A 19,322-nucleotide genomic window follows, 5' to 3' on the forward strand; every position below is an offset into this window, starting at 1 on the left:
TGGTTGGATGGACTGATGGTGAAAGATGGTTGGATGGACAGGCAACCTGCCTTCTTCAGCGGGTAAAGAATTCGCCTGCAATGCACGAGATGCAGGTTTGATCCCTCGGTTGGGAAGAACCCCTGGAGAAAGAAATGGCAACCCATTCCAGTATTCTTGCCTGGGAAATCCCATGGACAGAGGTTGCAGAGTTAGACACGACTTAGAGATTAAACAACAAGCTTAGTTATTAGTTAAGGTTGTTAGACAGGCTTTGGAGGTTGAGCTACAGGAAGATTGCTTTAAAACGTTAACTACAAATGTATTCAGGCTTTCCTGGCAGCTCAGACAGTAAAGAAGCCACCTGTAATGCAGGACACCCAGGTTTGATCCCTGGGTTGGAAAGATCCCCTGGAGAAGGGAATGAAGGTTGTGGTTCAGTCACTGAGTCGTGTCTGACCCATGGACGCAGTCTTTGCAACCCCGTGGACTGCAGCACTCCAGGCTTCCCTGTCCTTCACTATCTCCTGCAGTTTGCTCAAACTCATGTCCATTGAGTCAGTGATGCCATCCATCCATCTCATCCTCTGTAACCCCCTTCTCTTCCTGCCCTCATTCTTTCCCAGCATCACAGTCTTTCCCAGTGTGTCAGTTCTTCGCATCAAGTAGTCAACTTCAGCATCAGTCCTTCCAATGCATATTCAGGGTTGATGTGTCTACCTACCCCAGTATTCTTGCCTGGGGAATTCCATGGACACAGGAGCCTGGCAGGCTACAGTCCATGGGGTTGCAGAGTCAGACACAACTGAGTGACTCACACACACAGAGATGTATTCATATTTGAAAGATAAATTGTGTGAGTTAAAATGTTCCATTTTTAAAGGAATTACTAATGGATTCGAGCAAAAGGCAAAAATGAAATTTCAGACCTAAGAGGTGGGAAGATTTCAAACAAGAGGCAGACTATGGTTCACTGTCCCGACATTTTGGGAGACCTTCATTCTTTGGTGTCAGTTAGATATCACTTACGGAGAAGGCAATGGCACCCACTCCAGCACTCTTGCCTGGAAAAACATGGACGGAGGAGCCTGGTAGGCTGCAGTCCATGGGGTCGCTAGGAGTCGGACACGACTGAGTGACTTCCCTTTCACTTTTCACTTTCATGCATTGGAGAAGGAAATGGCAACCCACTCCAGTGTTCTTGCCTGGAGAATCCCAGGGACGGGGGAGCCTGGTGGGCTGCCGTCTATGGGGTCGCACAGAGTCGGACACGACTGAAGCAACTTAGCTTAGCAGATATCACTTAATGGTCAAAAATATATTTACCTTATAAACTGACTGAAAGTCACAGAATTGCCTGGAATTCCTACATAGCTCTGAATCCAATATTTCTGTCGAAGAAGCCAAAACAACTGACTACCAGTGAAATGCTCAGTCAACCAATGTTTGTCTACACAGCTTTTTTCAAATGACTCATAGAGAACACCTGTTGTTCTGGTTACAACACAGAGCTTTGGGAAAGTACTGAACTGGATTTTCTTTTATGCCGCCAAATAAAATTATCCAGAGGAGGCAGGAGTTCCCCCAAGGCTGTGCTATACGCAGATGCGAATCACAGGTGGGGATCACAGTCTGAGTTATCTTCCCAGGGGAGCCCCGCCCCACCTCCCCTCCCCCACCAGCAGCTTACCTTCATCCCCTGAATGTTCTTCAGCATCACGTCTCCGATTCTTTGGTAATCTCCTCTGATGTGGGCATTCGAGCGGCCTTCCCTGGGAGCAAAGGGTTGGAAACCAAAGCGTTAGCAGTGACAACATGACCAATCAACGTGCCAGCCCCAGATGACAAACCATCAACCTTCACGTCTTCCAATCCGCTGACCTATCTCTACTTTCCTTTCTCTGTCTCACAGGACATCGGCGCTAGGAGACTTCAAAATGACCCCAGTCCTCCTGCAGACAAAGAAGTCCACTTGTGCTCTGCAAGTGGCAGGGAAGAGCCACATCTGTTCACTTTAATTTGATCTCATTTTACATTTCTTTTTCCATCCACGCTTGGGTGATTTTCTCAGCGTTAGAACAATGAGGAGATGACTTGCAGGAACAAGCTCATGAAACTGATTCTTTCTCACAGACAGGGACTAACAGACACTTGTAAGAAGCCAGGCTTAGCCTCAAAAATCAAGGTTTCTGCTCCCAAGAGTCCTTACCTGAAGCAGACAAAGGGCTGTGTGAAAAGCCCTTGGCAAGAGAAAAATATAACTGAGGGCGTGCAGGAGACCCCCTTACAGAGGTGGCTATGTGAAGAACGACCCAGAAGAGGGCAGGATGGGGTCCCAGGTATTCAGATGGGTCAGGGGTCCCCCGGACATGCTGGGTGGTGGAAGACAAAGACATGGGTGTTTTGAATGGAGCATGTGGGTATATATATTAATTTCTCTTTGGCTCTAGGCTGTATCCAATATTGATAATCTAGGGGCTTAAACAGCAGTGAGTAAAGGAATATTATTAATAATAATGGCAGCTTCAGTTACTGAGCACTGACCACACAGTGCTGAGCATATTACAGGCACCGACCAGTCACTGAATCCTCTTGGCAGCCTTGTGACCAGGTACCACCATCACCCTCTTTAAAGAGCTAAATACTGAGGCACAAAGAAACCAAGCAACATGTCTAATGTCAGTGATCAGAAGGCTGGAGCTTGGACCTGAGCCCAGGAACCCAGCCTATACACTTCTAGCCACCATACCTGTGCATATCTGCCAATTAACCCGCTGAATCTCCCAGAGAAAATTAAAACATGATTTTTCAACAACGAACCTGGCTAATACCTTCAACTGTTCAGGATAGCCAGAAGCCAATTTAAGGAAAAGGGACAAACTAAAAATGAAAAAAAGGTAAAAATCTGGGCAGGGAGGTGAGACGTGCTCAGGGTGGAGGAAAATACCCACACCCCGAGTGTGGAGGACAGTAATTCACACCCACAGGCGCTGCTGCCCGAAGCCTCCAGCACCGGGAGGGATGATCCCCTCCTCTTGGCATTAGGAGCTTTCCAGAACTACCTGCTCAACCTCGCACACAGCAAGGCTCTCAGGATGGGAGAGGAGGGCAGGGAGGAAGGGACTGAGCGAGGCTTTCCAGGTGGTACTAGTGGTAAAGAGCCCACCTGCCAACGCCTGAGATGTAGGAGATGCGGGTTCGATCCCTGGGCTTGGAAGATCCCCTGGAGGAGGGCATGGCAAGCCACTCCAGTATTCCTGCCTGGAACATCCAATGGACTGAGGAGCCGGCTGGGCTGCAGTCCATGGGATCACAGAGTCGGACTCGACTGAAGGGACTTAGCACTGAAGGGGATAGAAACGTCGGAGCAGACAAACAGGAAGACTGGCTCCTCTCCCAGCTCCCCTCTCCCCACACCAAGCAGTGACAACGCCACGTACTCCACCGTTTATAACTGAGCGTAGACTGGGAATTACATCTCAGGAGAGACAAGCAGCCAGACCCATCAGGGCATTAAAGCTTCTATAAAATAAAAGCAGTGAGGGTGCCCATGATGTTCCCAGCCCCTGCCAGGGTCTTCTACGGCTGTCTTTCTCTTTTTCATTTAATATTTACTGGAATATAGTTGCTTTACAATTCTGTTAGTTTCTACTGTACACCAAAATAAATCAGTTACACGTAGGAACATATCCCCCCTTTTTTTTCTTGGACTTCCTTCCCATTTAGGTCACCACACAGCACTTACCCGAGTTCCCTGTGCTCTGCAGTAGGTTCTTAGTGGTTACCTATTTATCCACAGTAGTGGGTTTATGTCAGCCCCAGTTTCCAATTCATCCCACCCTCTCTCTCTCCCCGCCCTGGTGTCGCGGTACACTTGTTCTCTGCATCTGTGTCTGTCTCTGCTTTACCAATAAGTTCATCTGTATTGTTTTTCTAGAAGGGGCTGTCCTCTTGTTAACCTATTCCATTCTTTTCCACCCCGATGCAGAATTCCTCAATCCTTCTGCTTCCTCTTAGCTGCCAAGACAAACAAGCTGGCCGATGGCCTCAATTACTATGCACTTCTCTTCTGATTAAAGCATGGCGTCTCTTCTCGCCGCTGCCTGAAATGGCTCTGTGCAACACTGCCGCTGACCTCTGAGTTACCTAATCCACCAAGGAAGTACTGCCACTCCTGCTCCTGGTCACCCACTCGCGGCTGGTTGGTCCCAAACGCCCTGGCCCTGCTCTCTGGTTTCTCTCCAGGTGACATCTTCAGTCCTGTTTGCCAAGCCCTCCTCTTCAGGCCATTCCTAATCTGTTTCTGTGTTTTGAGAACCCATCCCTGGCTATCTTCTCTCTCTTCATTTCTACCTCTCCCTAAGCAAGCCTTTCTAGTCTCCATGGTTTCAACTCACGATGCCACATCTAACCTCAATGAACTATGTAGTTACTGACCCAGGCCCTGTATTTTATGACTTTCAGAGGTTGCTGCCTGAGTGACCTCATGGTGGTGGATATGAAGATGACACAGTGAATGTGGTGGCTTAGTCACTCAGTCGTGTCCGACTCTTGCGACCCCATGGACTGTAGCTCGCCAAGCTCCTCTGTCCATGGGCATTCTCCAGGCAAGAATATTGAAGCGAGTTGCCATTTCCTCCTCCAGGGGATCTTCCTGACCCAGGAATTGAACCCAGGAATCTGCATTGCAGGCAGATTCTTTACCAACTAAGCTCCAAGGGAAGCCACCTCATAGGAATCTCAAACTCAAGAGATTCTGCACAGAGGTATTTATCTTGCTGCCAAAATCTCATCTCCTTCCTCCATTTTGTTCCTTAATGAAGCAACTGTCCTGCCTCAGCCTCAAGCCAGGAGCCTCAGTTATCCACACTGGTCTGCCTCCCTCATCCCCCCCAAAGCAGCCTCAGTGGAGAACGCTCCAGCCTCTGACTTAGACTAGACTCTCCTGGTGGCTCAGATGGTAAAAAATCTGCCTGCTAATGCAGGAGACCGAGGTTCGATCCTGGACCAGGAAGATCCCTTGGAGAAGAGAATAGCTACCCACTCCAGTATTCTTGCTTGTTGAAACCCATGGACAGAGGAGCCTGGTGGGTTACAGTCCATGGAGTTGCTGGACATGACCGAGCAGCTGACACTTTCCCTTTCTCCTCCTGAGACAGCATTCAGCTCTCTGCTCATGATCAGAAATTATTCTACCCCATCAGCTACAGGGGTGTGGTATCTTTGGATCTTTGGTGAACGGTTCTTAATTGGGTCACAACAGAGATGTTTATCGTTTGGCTATTCTGTGGATCCTGTGTGAGTGCGTGGTGAAGTTGTGAATTTACAGGTTGCTTCTTCTGCTTACACACTTTGCGCAGGAAGGAGCTCCTGCCAGAAACGGAGGCTTCCTGGTGTTTAGAACCACCCAACCTCGCACCTTCAGCATCACGGCAAAGCTCTCTTAGGAGCTGGGAAATTCTCCTTCCCTCTCCACCACATCTGAACAACAAAGAAGGACCGAACTGCTGAACTAGAACAGCCTGGTTTCAATAAAGAGAGGGAAGACACAACTTATGCTTGATTTCCAGGTATGCAGCTATCATCTCGGAACCTAAGTCATGACCCCGAACTTCCAAATGGGCGTGCCACTTGGCAATGCACATGAGACAGGTCCTCAGTTCATCCAGAGGACATCATCTAGATATTTTAGTGAGAATGCTCTGGACTGGGCGGGCGGAGAATTGGGGGTGTCGGCTCCCACTGGTAGTGAACAATCTTCTGTCTCTCACAGACAGCATCCTGACCCACGGAAAACCAGGAGCAGTGGAGCAGGCAGGGAGGAGGGGCAGGAAGTGGTGATGGAGGCCAAGCTGGATTGACTTAACTTCCTTTCTTCCTTTACCAACTCTTTATCAAAAGAGAAGTGCACTGATGCTAAAACCCAGACGCCAAGGGGGACCTTCCTTCCTGCTTTGCCTGGCCAGCAGAACCTTATCTGTCTCCCTCGGTCTTCAGTCTTTATTTCATTTGGGAAACTGCTCTGGGATGGCATCACGGATCCTCTGTGCCCAGTCAATCCACTGAGCAGGGGCAGACTGAGGCCACGCGATGAAACCAGGCTGGCACTCAGCAGGGGTGGAACATGGAGTCAGTCCTCAGGAAAGGGGGCGAGACCTGTGCCCCGGCTGCTCCGTAGAGAATTACCATCACACTTACGCTTCCTCTGCATGTGAACGCCAGTGAACCCACAAGTCCAGTGCACTGGCCTTATTGTAAAGAGCTAAAAGCTCACTTGATTATGGAGAACATGGAAAAGTAATTACAGCTTTTCCGGAACAGCCTCTGGATGTTAACCTCACAAGAAAAGGGTCCTTGTTGGGAAGGTGGGGCCGTGTATTCACTGTCTGGCTAATTACTGTGCAACAATGCAGCGGAAAATTCTTTTGACAATTTCGCACTGGAAACCCATGTACCAAGAAGCCTCCCAGATGCTGAATTCTGACCTGTGCACCATGATTAACGTGCTCCAGGGCACAACTAAGTGTTGTCTCAGCACAAGGTTGAACACACACACACACACACACACACACACACACGCAGAATCTCTGACTCTTCCAGACCCTCTGTAAACGTTTCATTCACCACTACAGACAGACCAAGGCTCCACCCTTTCCTCCCTCTCACAACAAAGCAAAGACTCAGCTCATTAGATTAAAACATTAAAGCAAAACCACATATCTTGGAGCTAAAAGGGCTGACTTTTTAAACTCAGCTCTGGGCCGGGGGTACTCTCTGACTCCAAGAAAACAGATTTAACTTTGTGTGAATTTTTAGGCCTCATTTGCAAAACAAACATCATGCCCTAATTCTTACCATTCCTTGTGGTTCCTATGATTCTATGTGGGGGGAAGAAAAGAGGCTGTAATTGTGTGTGTGTGTGTGTGTGTGTGTATCTGTGCTGTTATTGTGCTAAACTGCTTTAGTTGTGTCTGACTCTGTTCGACGCTATGGACTGTAGCCCGCCAGGCGTCTCTCTCCATGGGATTTTCCTGGCAAGAATACTGGAGTGGGTTGTCACGCCCTCCTCCAGGGGACCTCTTGCATTGGCAGGCGGGTTCTTTATCTTAGCACCATCTGGGAAGCTATGCATCTATGTATCTGTATGTCTATGTGTATCTAAATAAAAGAATATGTAAGTGAGCAAATGAGTAAAGACAAATCTTCCACTAATATGTAGGGCAGGAAGGGCAGCTGGGTTCAAAAAGCAACAAATTAGCCAGAGTAATAGATTTCATATGTGTGTGTGTATATATATTAGCTGCATGTAATAGATGTGGATTTCAATATTCTTTGATGAATTTCAATAGCCTTTGAAATCCCTGGAGGAGAAACCTCATGAATGTGAACTAATTCACACTGCCACTTGCAGGGAAGGCATTTGTGAGGCGTTCCTGCTGGGCTGGGGGACACTATTTGCCCCCAGTAGCGACAGGTACGCGACCATCCTGTCCTCTGGCTCAGGTAGACACAGCAGCCTCAAGCCCTCAGCTACCTTGTGCTTGTCAGCTATGCACACATTATAGATTTGCCTGAAGCTATAGCTTTTCTTCTTCCAAGTTTACCAGGTCCAGTTCAATACGAGGCACGAGAGTGACAGCCCACTCACAGGCAGGCTTGATAGCACCAGAAGAGACCTGGGTTTGGTTCTGTTGACGGCCATGCATTAAAACAGAGCACAATAGAAGGGCATTTTCAAACTCATCAGCGGCCTGTGTTCCAGCAGAAATCCACCTGCAATTGGGAAAATCATTTCCATTTTTCTAAACAAACAAACAAAAAGGTAGCCTGCTCTTCAAGCACAGTGGGCTACACAGACAGGAGCAAGGCAGACAATTCAAGAAAAATAGCTCCTGCATATGCTTGAGAACAGGCAATTTTACTCCCGTGTTAAAAGGAAACAATCACCAGCCACCACTGGCCCCCTAGGGGGAGGGAGTGAAGCTTAGTCTGGGCAGGATACAGTGGGAAGATCCCAGCATCCTTAAAGTGATTTTCTTGCCTTTGAAACAAAGATGAAATTTTAAATTAATTTATATTAAAAAGTGTATTGCCCCCCATTGTATATCCACGATCCATATCTTGCCCTAACTTTCTTCCACTGTGTATTCTTCCAAGCTTTTTTCCAGGTAGATCACACTGCCTTGTCTCCAGTGAGTTTCATGGTTTAATTTGAAAGTAATGATTTTAAACCTTTTTTGCACAACCTTCTTTTAAAAGCCAGTGAAAATATTTTCAAACAAAAGCTTTTACACAAGAGAAGTAGATCTGCCTGAAGCAGGGGAACAGATTTGAGTCCTGCGTTTTGAATACAACCTCAGTGACTCTGGACAGCTTCCCTGGTGGGAAGCACTAACGGTATTTTATTTTTAATATTAACATGCTGCAGACTTTGCATGTGAATACAGATTTTCTAAGTGTAAAAGCACAGTCCATCATCATTTGCCAGGCGCCTTTCTGCTTTGAGCCTTTGAAACACAACAACAAACTAAATCATCTTTACAATTTACCCCAGAGGAAACCAAGACATTTTTATGAATTTGTTTCCTAAGTATTTTGAGCAAGTGTTGTGTGGTGGGCCCTGTGTTTGGTGTAATGAGTACTATTCGTTCTTTTTAATACAATTTTTAAAGGTTACAACCCACTCACAGTTACTACAAGACATTGGCTCCAGTCCCCATATTGTACAATATATTCCTGCGGCCGATCTTATACCCAATAGTTTGTACCTCTCGATGCTGTGAGAAAGCACTTTCTATGATGATGGAAATGTGTTTTATGCCTGCTGCCCTAAACGCAGCCACTAGTCACATGGGTCTAATAACACTTGAAATGTGGCTTGTGTTACTGAGAAACTGAATTTTTAAATTATTTTAAACTGCTCCAAGTAGCTAGTGGCTACCATATGGGACAGTCCACTTTCGATGTCTTCACTTATCCTTATCTTGTATTGTTTTCTACTTGTTAACTGTCTCAAAATCTTTGTGGAAGATGAAGCATAAAAGAATTTAAGTGAAATGAAGTGAAGTGAAAGTCGCTCAGTCATGTCCGACTCTTTGCGACCCCATGGACTGTCCATGGAATTCTCCAGGCCAGAATACTGGAGTGGGTAGCCTTTCCCTTCTCCAGAGAATCTTCCCAACCCAGGGATCGAACCCAGGTCTCTGGCACTGCAGGCGGATTCTTTACCAGCTGAGTCACAAGGGAAATCCAAGAACACTGGAGTGGGTAGCCTATCCCTTCTTCAGGGCATCTTCCCAACCCAAGAATCGAACCGGGGTCTCTGGCATTGCAGGTGGATTCTTTACCAGCTGAGCCACAAGCGAAGCCCAAGAACACCGGAGTGGGTAGCCTATCCCTTCTCCAGGGAATCTTTATGACCCAGGAATCGACCCGGGGTCTCCTGCATTGCAGGCAGATTTCTCCTGATAACTGAGTTATCAGGGAAGCCCTAAATAAAAATGAGCCTTAACAAGAGTTGTGATGCAGTTTACCAACGAGAAACCATTCATTTGTTCTAACAGGCACGCATCACCTGGACTTCCACCCGAAACTCTGAGACCCAGGAGCAGGTCCGCCTGGAGGAAACCACAGTCTTGGCAGATGCATCAGCATCTGCATCAGACTCGTGCATCAGCAGCTGAGATTCTAGGTGAGCCAGGATGGGCGGGTGACACAGGAAGGTTAGTAAACGTCTCGGGAATTCAGAGAAGGAAAGATGGAGGTTGGTGGAGGACGGAGGGAGGGAGGAGTCATAGCTTACTGAGCTGGGCTAAGTCAATTTTACAGGTGGAAAATCAATGCGGTTAATCGACCCTGCTGGATTCGAGAATGACTTGGGGATTTCTGACATGCAGGGTCGACACCCTAACTTCCTCTTCAGGACAAAAAACTCATTACGGCTGGAGCTGCAGAAGCATGGCGAGCCTGTGAGGCAGTGGGATCCCTCGTCACACGAGAACGTTCGTTCCACGAGACAAGGCAGCACAGCTGATTTTACTCTAAATGAGCAAAGTTGTCATTGCCGGTGGTAAATGCACTATGGCAACGACAGGAGCTGGCGAACGAAAGAATTAATCCAACCATGAACAAAGTGTGTGAGGCAGGACTAATTCCCCCATGAAATAATTACAGGGCTTCTCTGCAGTCAACCTTTACAAATATTTTGATCTTGGGCGACAACAAAAATAATATGGAAATCAGATCCTTTCCTTTATGTGGATGTGGGAAACAGTCCACAGTCATCAACTTCGGGGGGAACAAAGATTTCATGTCATATAAACGACCTGCGTGGCAGAGTCAGCCAGCGCGTTACGGTGTGGCAGGAACCACTTGCCACTGGCCACCTCTCAAAAGGATGGTGGCCAGGGTCCGGTCCATCCTCGGGGATCCAGAGATGAAGTGTGGGGAGGCGGACTCTCGGGGTTGAGAAGAGGGGCCGGGGGTGGGGGGGGCATGTCCGCGTGTGTGGTACACATGTGTGCTCCTGACCCAACCAACCACAACAGGACGCTGTGAGAAACTGCCCTGGCTGGAGGGCGAGCAAGCGACCTTTGGGGGTGGTGGCCACAGAACGAGGAAAATGAACAGTGCCTCTTCCCGCCCTGTTGCAGGAGCCGCCGGCGCACACCAAGCTCCTGACAACAGGCTGTCCGGTCACCAGGCTCCTGACGACCCCAAGCTCAAGCACAGGCCAGAGAAGACATGGAGTTTATTAACGTCAAAGGTCTCCACCTCGGGATCAAAGTGTCTGACCAGCCGGGTTGCCTACCACACCCCTCACTGGGTCACTTAAGAAAGGTAAAAAAAAAAAAGCCTGTTTCTACTTTCCCACCTGTTTAAAACAAAGCCCATGGACCTCACAGAGTGGTAGGGCAGTCAAGGGAAATAACAATGGGAGTTGAAAAGCGCCTCCAAGAATGAGGAAGCTGTTGAGAATTGAAACTGCATTGTGACGTCTGCCTTCAGGTGGCAACGCACCTGGACAGGTAAGCCCCGCCCAGGCCAGCTGCATTCTGAACCCCCAAGCTCTGCTGGGAGTAAAATGGTACTCTTAGCTTCAAACTGAGGTCTTAACATTCAACTTAACGTCTCAAGGCCTGGCCGTGAATGCTGACTGGGTCAGAATGGAGGCAGTTCAATCAGCCAACACCTGTCACATAAGGCTCACCTGCCCGCCTCTGAGGTTCCCATGAGCTAATTCAGGAAAGCCCTTGGGGACGCCCACAGAGAACCCACAGACATGGTGACCTTTGTGTGCAAAGCACTGTTTTGAAGTCTCGTCTTCTTCTGCATCAGATTCCCTATGATTTTGTTTTTTTCTATTTTTTAAAAAATTGTGGCTAAAGACTGTCGGCAAAGAGATATCTCTGCCAACAAAGGTGTGAATAGTCATAGTTTTTCCAGTAGTCATGTACCGATGTGAGAGGTGGACCATAAAGAAGGCTGAGCACCGAAGAACTGATGCTTTTGAACTGTGGTGCTGGAGAAGACTCTTGAGTCCCTTGGACAGCAAGGAGACCAAACCAGTCAATCCTAAAGGAAATCAACCCTGAATATTCATTGGAAGGACTGATGCATGCTGAAGCTCTAATACGTTGGCCACCTGATGCAAAAAGCCGACTCAATGGAAAAGACTCTGATGCAGGGAAAGATGGAGGGTATGATGAGAAGGGGGCGACAGAGCATGAGACGGTTGGATGGCATCATCAACTCAACAGACATGAGTTGGAGCAAACTCTAAGAGACAGTGAAGGACAGGGTAGCCTGGCGTGCCAGTCCATGGAGTAGCAAAGAGTCAGACACAACTTACTGACTGAACAACAACAAAAGATCCCTTGGAGGAGGAAATGGCAACCCACTCCAGTATTCTTGCCTGGAAAATGCCATGGACAGAGGAGCCTGGGGGACTATGGTCCATGGGGTTGCAAAGAGTCGGATACGACTGGGTGACTTACAGTTCTTTTTCACTATAAAACCTAATATATACCACCATAACCATTTTGCAAGTGTTCAGTTCAATGGCAATCACATTGTTTTCTTGAACCCAGCTGATCCTTCTTGGAAGCTGTGTGCCCAGAGCCTACCCATGCCTCCTTGCATGCCCCTCCCTGGGTCCCAGTTCCCCACCAGCCGAGTTCCATCCCCGGCAGAACCTGGGGCAGGGCTGTGTCCATCTCTGGGGAATGACTTGGCCTAGTCTGTGCCCAGCACCTGCCAGTCATTTTAGGCCTGGAATGTGGGGCTCCTGCCCAAAGGCCAAAGATCTTCAGTGGCTTTCTCTGAACGCGTTTGAACAGCTGAGTAAAACGTCCTCACTTTCAAAAGAAAAAGCACAATGTGTGTTTTCAGAAGTCACTGAAACTGTTTCCTTGTTTTTGAAGAAACGGGGTAACTTGGGCTTGGGCCTGAATGAAACAGGCCAGCCTCTTCTACCAGCATTGACTTGGGAGAATGCACCATTTGGACAGGAGCAGGTGTGTTTGCTGAACCAGGCTCCAGCCTAATCATACAGGAAAACATCCTGGTACTTTTTCTGTCTTATGATTTCCCACTGCTGATGGAAGTATATGACAGCGTAACTTAGGGCAGCAAAGAAAAGCACAGCGGTGGTGACATTTAAGCCCCAAATCTGGGGGACCTTGAGGTACATGGTAAACTTTAGATTTCCATTAACAATAATTAAAAATACTATCACTGGTTAAAGTTTGGAGTTTAGTTAATAACGTAGTGTTAGAAGAGAAAGGACAGGCCCAAAATGGAGTCACTTGAGCTAAAGCCAAGACTTAGTACCTAACCATTGATCTCTCCACAGTCACAACCTCCCCCAGGAAGGTCATCCTAACCAGTCAGCCACTGGTCAGTACCAATGAAGTCATTGGTCACATGGGCCCTCTTGATCCCCAAAGGAAGATGAGGTCATCTGCCACACAGACCCCTGCTGTCCCCCAGGTAGGATACCTACATCTGAAATAACGTGGTTTATTCCGTGTTTTGCTTGTAAAGTTAAAAGTGTTAGTTTTCTAACACTAGTTAGTTAACTAAAGTCATGCCCAACTTTTTTGTGACCCCATGGACTGTAGCCCACCAGGCTCTCTGTCCATGGAATTCCAGGCAAGAATACTGGAGTGGGTTGCCATGCCCTCCTCCAGGGCATCTTCCCGACCCAGGGATGGAACCCAGGTCCCCTGCACTGGCAGGCAGGTTCTCCTCCAGGGCATCTTCCCGACCCAGGGATGGAACCCAGGTCCCCTGCACTGGCAGGCAGGTTCTTACTGTTCGAGTCCCCAGGGAAGCCTTTCCGTTTCTGGAGCTCCTCCCTCCTTGCCACCTGGGACACTGCCCATTCATGAATCATTCAGTAGAGCCAATCAGACCTTTCAATTTTACTTGCTCAGATTTCGCTTTTTAACAGAAGAACCAACACTGGTTTCTTAGGTTTGAGGAACGTGCCCAGTGATGTAAGAAGCTGACATCAAGGGGAGGGTCTGGAAAAGGAGTGTGCAGAAACTATTCTCATGGCAACTTTTCCCTAAATCTAAGATTTCAATTTATAGAAGTTTATATTAAAAGATGGTCAGCCTTTCCCCCTTCCTCTGTGGGGGACAGGACGCCAAGCCTTTTACAGACACTGTCTCATTTACTTGGTGTAACATCCCGGTGAGGTGGAGGCCACATCTCGCTTATAGGTGAGGAAATGAGGCTGTAGACCGCTGGACGTGGATCTCAGGTGTTGGTGTGATGAAGGATGCAGACACTGCCAGCCCACTCCACGTGGGCCAGTCCGTGTCTCCCATCTCAGAATACACACACACACACACACACATGGTCTGTCAATAACCCAGAGCAACCTCCTTTCTTAATAAAGGATCCCTTTATTAAGGGATCCCTTATGTGATCCCTTCTTCTCATTGAACATATTTGCTCATGGCCTGCTTCTTCTGTGCGGGCATTAATGGCCCACATGTCCTCCAAGACAGAACTAGCCAGGGATGCCCTCGTTGGACATGGCCCATTCAGCCACGAGAGGGCCTGCCCCCTCCCCTGAGACTGCAAGTCTCCAGCAGACGAAGCCTGGCACATGCTCACTCATCCATGCATTCATTCACTGCTTATAGAAGAAACAGAGTTATAAGTAAAATGCAAACCAAAGAATCATAGGGTCACTGGTTTCTCAGACACTGCACATGAATTGTTCCAGGAAAATCATTCATCAGTCATCTCAAAAGCATTGAAAAAGTCCAAATTTCTGGATCTCACCCCAACATTCTGATAAAGGAGGGCTGGGTACAATGTAGCAATTTATAGTTTTTCAAAACTCCACTGGCCCACCAACCCCAAGTGACCCTAATGCCCTGCCAGGTTTGGGGTTTTGTCAAATAGATAAGTAGCTTCTGGAAATGGGCAACCTCAGCTCAAGAAACACCGAGGCGGAGGAGCCAACTGCCTTGGAAGGCAGCCTGTCATCGCTAAGCTGCACTTGCTGTGAAACCCTTTTCTATGCTCAGACACAAGGTACCTCTTGGGAAACTCACTCCTTTGTTTAAATTTTGTCCTCTGGTACAACTAAGATGATGCTGACACCCTCTTTCATACAACCAGCCTGAAAAGGGCCATCTTCTTTTCCAAAATCTTCTCTTTGAGGCCAAATGCCCATACTTCCAACATTTTTTTTTTTTAATGAAATGCATTCTATTAGCCCATTTCAAACATGACACTCAGAACTGGGTACAGTATTCTGAGGGAGCTCTGAGCCTTGAAGTTCCAAGGGGCAATCCTTGGTCTCCTCCTAATGAGGCACATTCTATGGAAGAGGTTCACGACCTTGGCTGCACATTGGAATAATTACCTAGGAAGCTTTAGGAACTACTGACACTTACATTCTACCTCTCAGGGATTCTGATACGGCTGTCTGGTGTTCTGCGCCTGGTTATCAAGATACTTTTTTTCCTTAAATGTTCCAGGTGATTTTAATGAGCAGCTGATGTTGAGAGCCACAGATAGAACCGACATTGATCTCTCTCTCTCTCTCTCTCATTCTGTTGGCTCACATTTAACTCATTCACACTCAGCCTTCTGCCATGAATTCCTGCCGAGCCAGGTCATTTTCATCATGCACTCAAGGAACTGATTAGCTGAACTGAACGGCACACTTGGACACTGACTCCCGATAAACGTCATCAGTATGCTGGGGGTCCATTGTTGCAAAGCTGCTGAAGGTCAAGTTGATGGAGCTGCATATTGACTGTGTGTGCTCTCTCTCTAGCCTTGAGTCTTTAACACGCTTCTGGCATCCTCACGGAAAACATGAATAAAATTATAGACCTTTGAAAGACACACTACTGAAAATTCTCTGGGGAAATAAATGATAGCAGGTGCTTTTTAAAGCTGCTGGACACTCTTTCACAGATAAAGGCTAAAGATGTATGATCATGGATAAACCCAAGAGCGTGGCAGTCCTTCTAAAATGAAATGTGTTTCGTACAGCTTGACAAAGTTCTCTGGTGGCAGTGTCAGTACTGAGAAGTGTCAGTAGTTACAAGTGAGAAGATCCCTGCCCCTCCATCCGGACGGGGTCATCCTTCCCTCCTCACTCTGGACACTGGGAATCAGGACATGCCCACAGATCCTCCCCTCTTGTGGTCAAGGACCACCCTTCAAGTTTCCAGCCCAGTCAGGGCCAAGCGAGATAAAAGTGCCAGAACAGGTTGCTGCAGGCACACCAAGACCTCAGAAGTGACTCAGCAACCCAGGGTTCATGACACTGTCATTAAAATAAGTGAGCATTACAGTTTTTGCTCCCTCCCCTCCCCAACCCCAGATTTTGCTTGGGTGCCTATGGGTTGGCGCCTGCACACTCAGGGGCAAGTTATATAACCCAAAGCTGTCAACAACTTGTCAGTCAAAGGACGCAGGACACAGGGAGGGGCCACTAAGCTAAAAACCCAACCCTACCCCCATCGTAGGCTTCTCAGGAGGTGCAGTGGTAAAGAATCTGCCTGCCAGGGCAGAAGACGTGGGGTCCATCCCTAGGTGGGGAAGATCCCTGGAGGAGGGCATGGCAACCCACTCCAGCATTCTTTTCTAGGAATTCCCATGGACAGAGGAGCCTGGAGGGCCACAGTCCTTGGGATCGCCAAGAGTCAGACATGACTGAGCACACACACACACCCCCACTGTGGGACTGCTCTGGTTTCCAGACAGCTCACACTCTTGTTTTCTCAGGAGCATACTTTCACTTTGCTTAATAAAAGTCTTGCTGCTGAAAACTGCTCTACGCCTCTTGTCTGAATTCTTTCCCATGAGGGGACAAGAACCGAGGCAACTACTGTTCTGCCAGTGGCAGCGAGTGAGCTGAAGCCACCACACTGGGCTGCCAGGGCACTGCCAACTGAGGACAGCTCCTGTGTGTGACCTCCCCAACCTTATTTAAATCGACTGCTATGTGGACCAAACTGCCGTATGACACATCTCAAGATGCTCTGAGCTTATAGGAAGACTGTATGAACACGCATCTCACTGGCCAGAAAATGAACTGCTGGATTGGTTTCTCCAGAGCTAGAATGTCTTCAGCTTCACTACCAAAGCATCACTCAACTCTGCATGACTTGAGGAGGCAACATGGCAGAACACAACTGAAAGCTTCCCAGTCACTTTTGGGAACACAGAGTTAGATGCTACAGAGCATTTTTAAAAAATTTCTAAAAGTGGTATTTCTTTTCTATTCATAGCACCAATCGAGAGTAAGAGTCTAAACTGGCACTTTCAGCCTCTTGTCATCTCCAGTGGAGCTGATTTTTATACCTGTTCTTCCTCAGTCCAAGCTGAGCTCTCCTGCCTGGGGCACGTGAGTAAAGCTTCCCACTTCCTTCTATCACAGCAAAGAAAGGTGCACTGAATTCTCTCCAGGTATAAGAAACATACAAAGTTGGGTATCTGAGCACATTTGCTTCACAGCACAGGGAGTAGCTCTGTGAGCCTGTTAACCAGTGCCCGGATGCCCTACTTGGAATCCCCCAGGGTGGGACCACCTCATCCAGGTCTCCGGCTACAGTCACTAAAACACCCCTGAGAACACCTTGAACCAAACTCTCACCTGTAGTGAGGATGGACACAGTATGCAGTGGATAGAAAGCCTCTGCTATTATCTCCTGGCATTTTTCAGACGCATGCTTACTAGATAGTCAATTCCTCATGTGTCTATAGATGTCTTTAAAAAAAAAAACCCGTAAGAATTTTCTGCAGAAGTTTCCATTTTGGGCCAAGGGACTTTGCATTCCACGGTACAGACGATTTCTCCTGATGTTTTGCATCCAGAGATTAATATTTTATATGGTACTTAATAAAACAGACTTAATATTTTTATCCAGCCTGCTCTTCCTGAGTATTTAGGTCAGTTCCAATCTTTTAATTCTGTCATGGATATCATTGCCATTTGTCATTTCACATATTAGAGAGCAACCTTAAGATAAATTCTTAGTAGTGGGAATCAAGGTAAAAATGTATGCATGTGTGGGGTACGGGGTTCTGCTTTTTTTTTTTTTTTGGCCATACCACACAGCAGGTGGGATCTTAGTTCCCCAACTAGGATCAGAGTCTTGCCCCCTGCAGTAGAAGTGTGGAGTCTTAACTAAAAGACTGCCAGGGAAGTCCCTACGGGGTCTATTTTTCAAAGCACTCTTTATAAACACTGTGAAATGTAACACTGAGAGCAGCGTGAGACGGATGATACTTAAATGGCTATAAAGCAAGCACCCGTAAAATATTACCAACACACTAAACGTTCCTCTTCTGCCTCTACTCTTTATAATTCTCATCAACCTTCCAGAAGACATGACTGTATTCTGTGGGATTCATTTCATTATCGGAACAACATAAAAATAAAATGAGAAATAGAGAAAGAAAGAGGAGGGTGGTGGGGATGAGGCAGAACGGTCAGCCAGAATTGTACTCACCACAGGGCAAGTCGTTGCTCAATTTCCTTGAGAAAATTTGTATGAAATTTGTGCAAAGGTTCAAAATTCGGGAATATGAGACTTTTCAAGGTTTCGGGCATGGAGTCCTCTTTGCTCACTGTGCTCTGAAACCACTGGGAATAAAAAAGAGGGTGCATTTAGAGGCATAGAGGTGAAGAACCAAGGTCTGCAGCTCTTCAGAGGTACAGCCCACCACGCTTGGAGACTTAAGGGCTCTCCTGCCGCGTCCGTAGGATTTCAAGAGCATCAAGGGCTTTGAGGCTTTTCTGTTTTCCTTCCTTTCATTAGATGGAGTAAGAAGGACCATCTCTGCATTACCGCCTCCTGAAATTTGTTACCAAGTACTGTTGAAGCCAGGAGAAATCTCTGAAGTGAGCAGCTACTCAAATCAAAACTTCCATTATGGCCAACTCCTGGGTCACCCCTGATTTATGCCCCCGTACGCCCTCAGTTCAGTCCTGAAGAAACTTCTGTCGCTCTTCCTTTGTTGAGACGCTGAGCAGAAAGGTGGCTGAACCAAAGAGGTGATGCCTCTGCCAGCACGCTCACCACTCATCTCACCGAGCGGAGGCTGGGCTGGGCCCCACGAGGACTGCTGAGCGCCTGCTCTAGAGGCAGACACCAGACCGTTCCAATTGACCTGCAGTTGCCTAGCTCCTTTCCAGAATCCAGGGTCATAAAGACATCTGCCACCATGCTTTGAATTTGTTTCTAAGACTGAACAAGACGGATTAAAATGATAAAAGGCAGTCTTTGAGGCAGATTTTGCTGACATGGCTCAATTTATTATCAGAGATAAAACGAGGTTTCCCTTTCACCTCTGAGGTCTCTCTCAAGAAAAATATGAGGCAAAACACACAAAGTTCTGCATCAGTGCAGGCAGTACATTCAGTGAAACGTTTAACATTAAATTTCTCCACTTTAGAAACTTCCTTCCTTTGCACTTAAAAAATCACAATTATAAAACCTTTTTAGGGCATATTCCAAATTAAACATACCATTACTGCCTAATTTGTACAACTCAGGACTAAAATCCTTTTAACTGGAGTCGGAGAACCTGATATTTAATTAGATCCAGCTTGTCTCCTAAAGCTGAGTTTTAGTCAAGATAAATTATGTAATTTAACGCTTTAGGGGAAATGCTACGCATACCGAAGTGATGACTTCAAGATCCTTCAGATATGTCCTCTCAGTGGTGGAGACTTCTTTAGCAATGAAGTACGCTTTGTCAGTTGGGAATCTCTGCAAAATTCATAAAAAGAAAAAAGACACAATAATTTGAGCCTCAGTTTCTAAAACAGTCCTAGTTATAAGAAAGTCCTAACCAAA

The 19,322-nt window shown here is 47.2% G+C and overlaps 1 protein-coding gene across 1 annotated transcript in view; it reads right to left on the reverse strand.

Moving 5' to 3' along the window:
* Positions 1–19,322, reverse strand: part of FARP1 (FERM, RhoGEF (ARHGEF) and pleckstrin domain protein 1 (chondrocyte-derived)) — a 275,711-nt gene that overhangs the window by 19,703 nt on the left and 236,686 nt on the right. Inside the window, 3 exon segments of the mRNA XM_010831560.1 lie at positions 1,670–1,751; positions 17,973–18,106; positions 19,146–19,235. Of these exon segments, the coding sequence (XP_010829862.1) occupies positions 1,670–1,751; positions 17,973–18,106; positions 19,146–19,235 (306 nt within the window).

Source organism: Bison bison, unplaced genomic scaffold (genome assembly GCF_000754665.1).
Source record: "Bison bison bison isolate TAMUID 2011002044 unplaced genomic scaffold, Bison_UMD1.0 scf7180017864527, whole genome shotgun sequence".
NCBI lineage: Eukaryota > Metazoa > Chordata > Mammalia > Artiodactyla > Bovidae > Bison > Bison bison.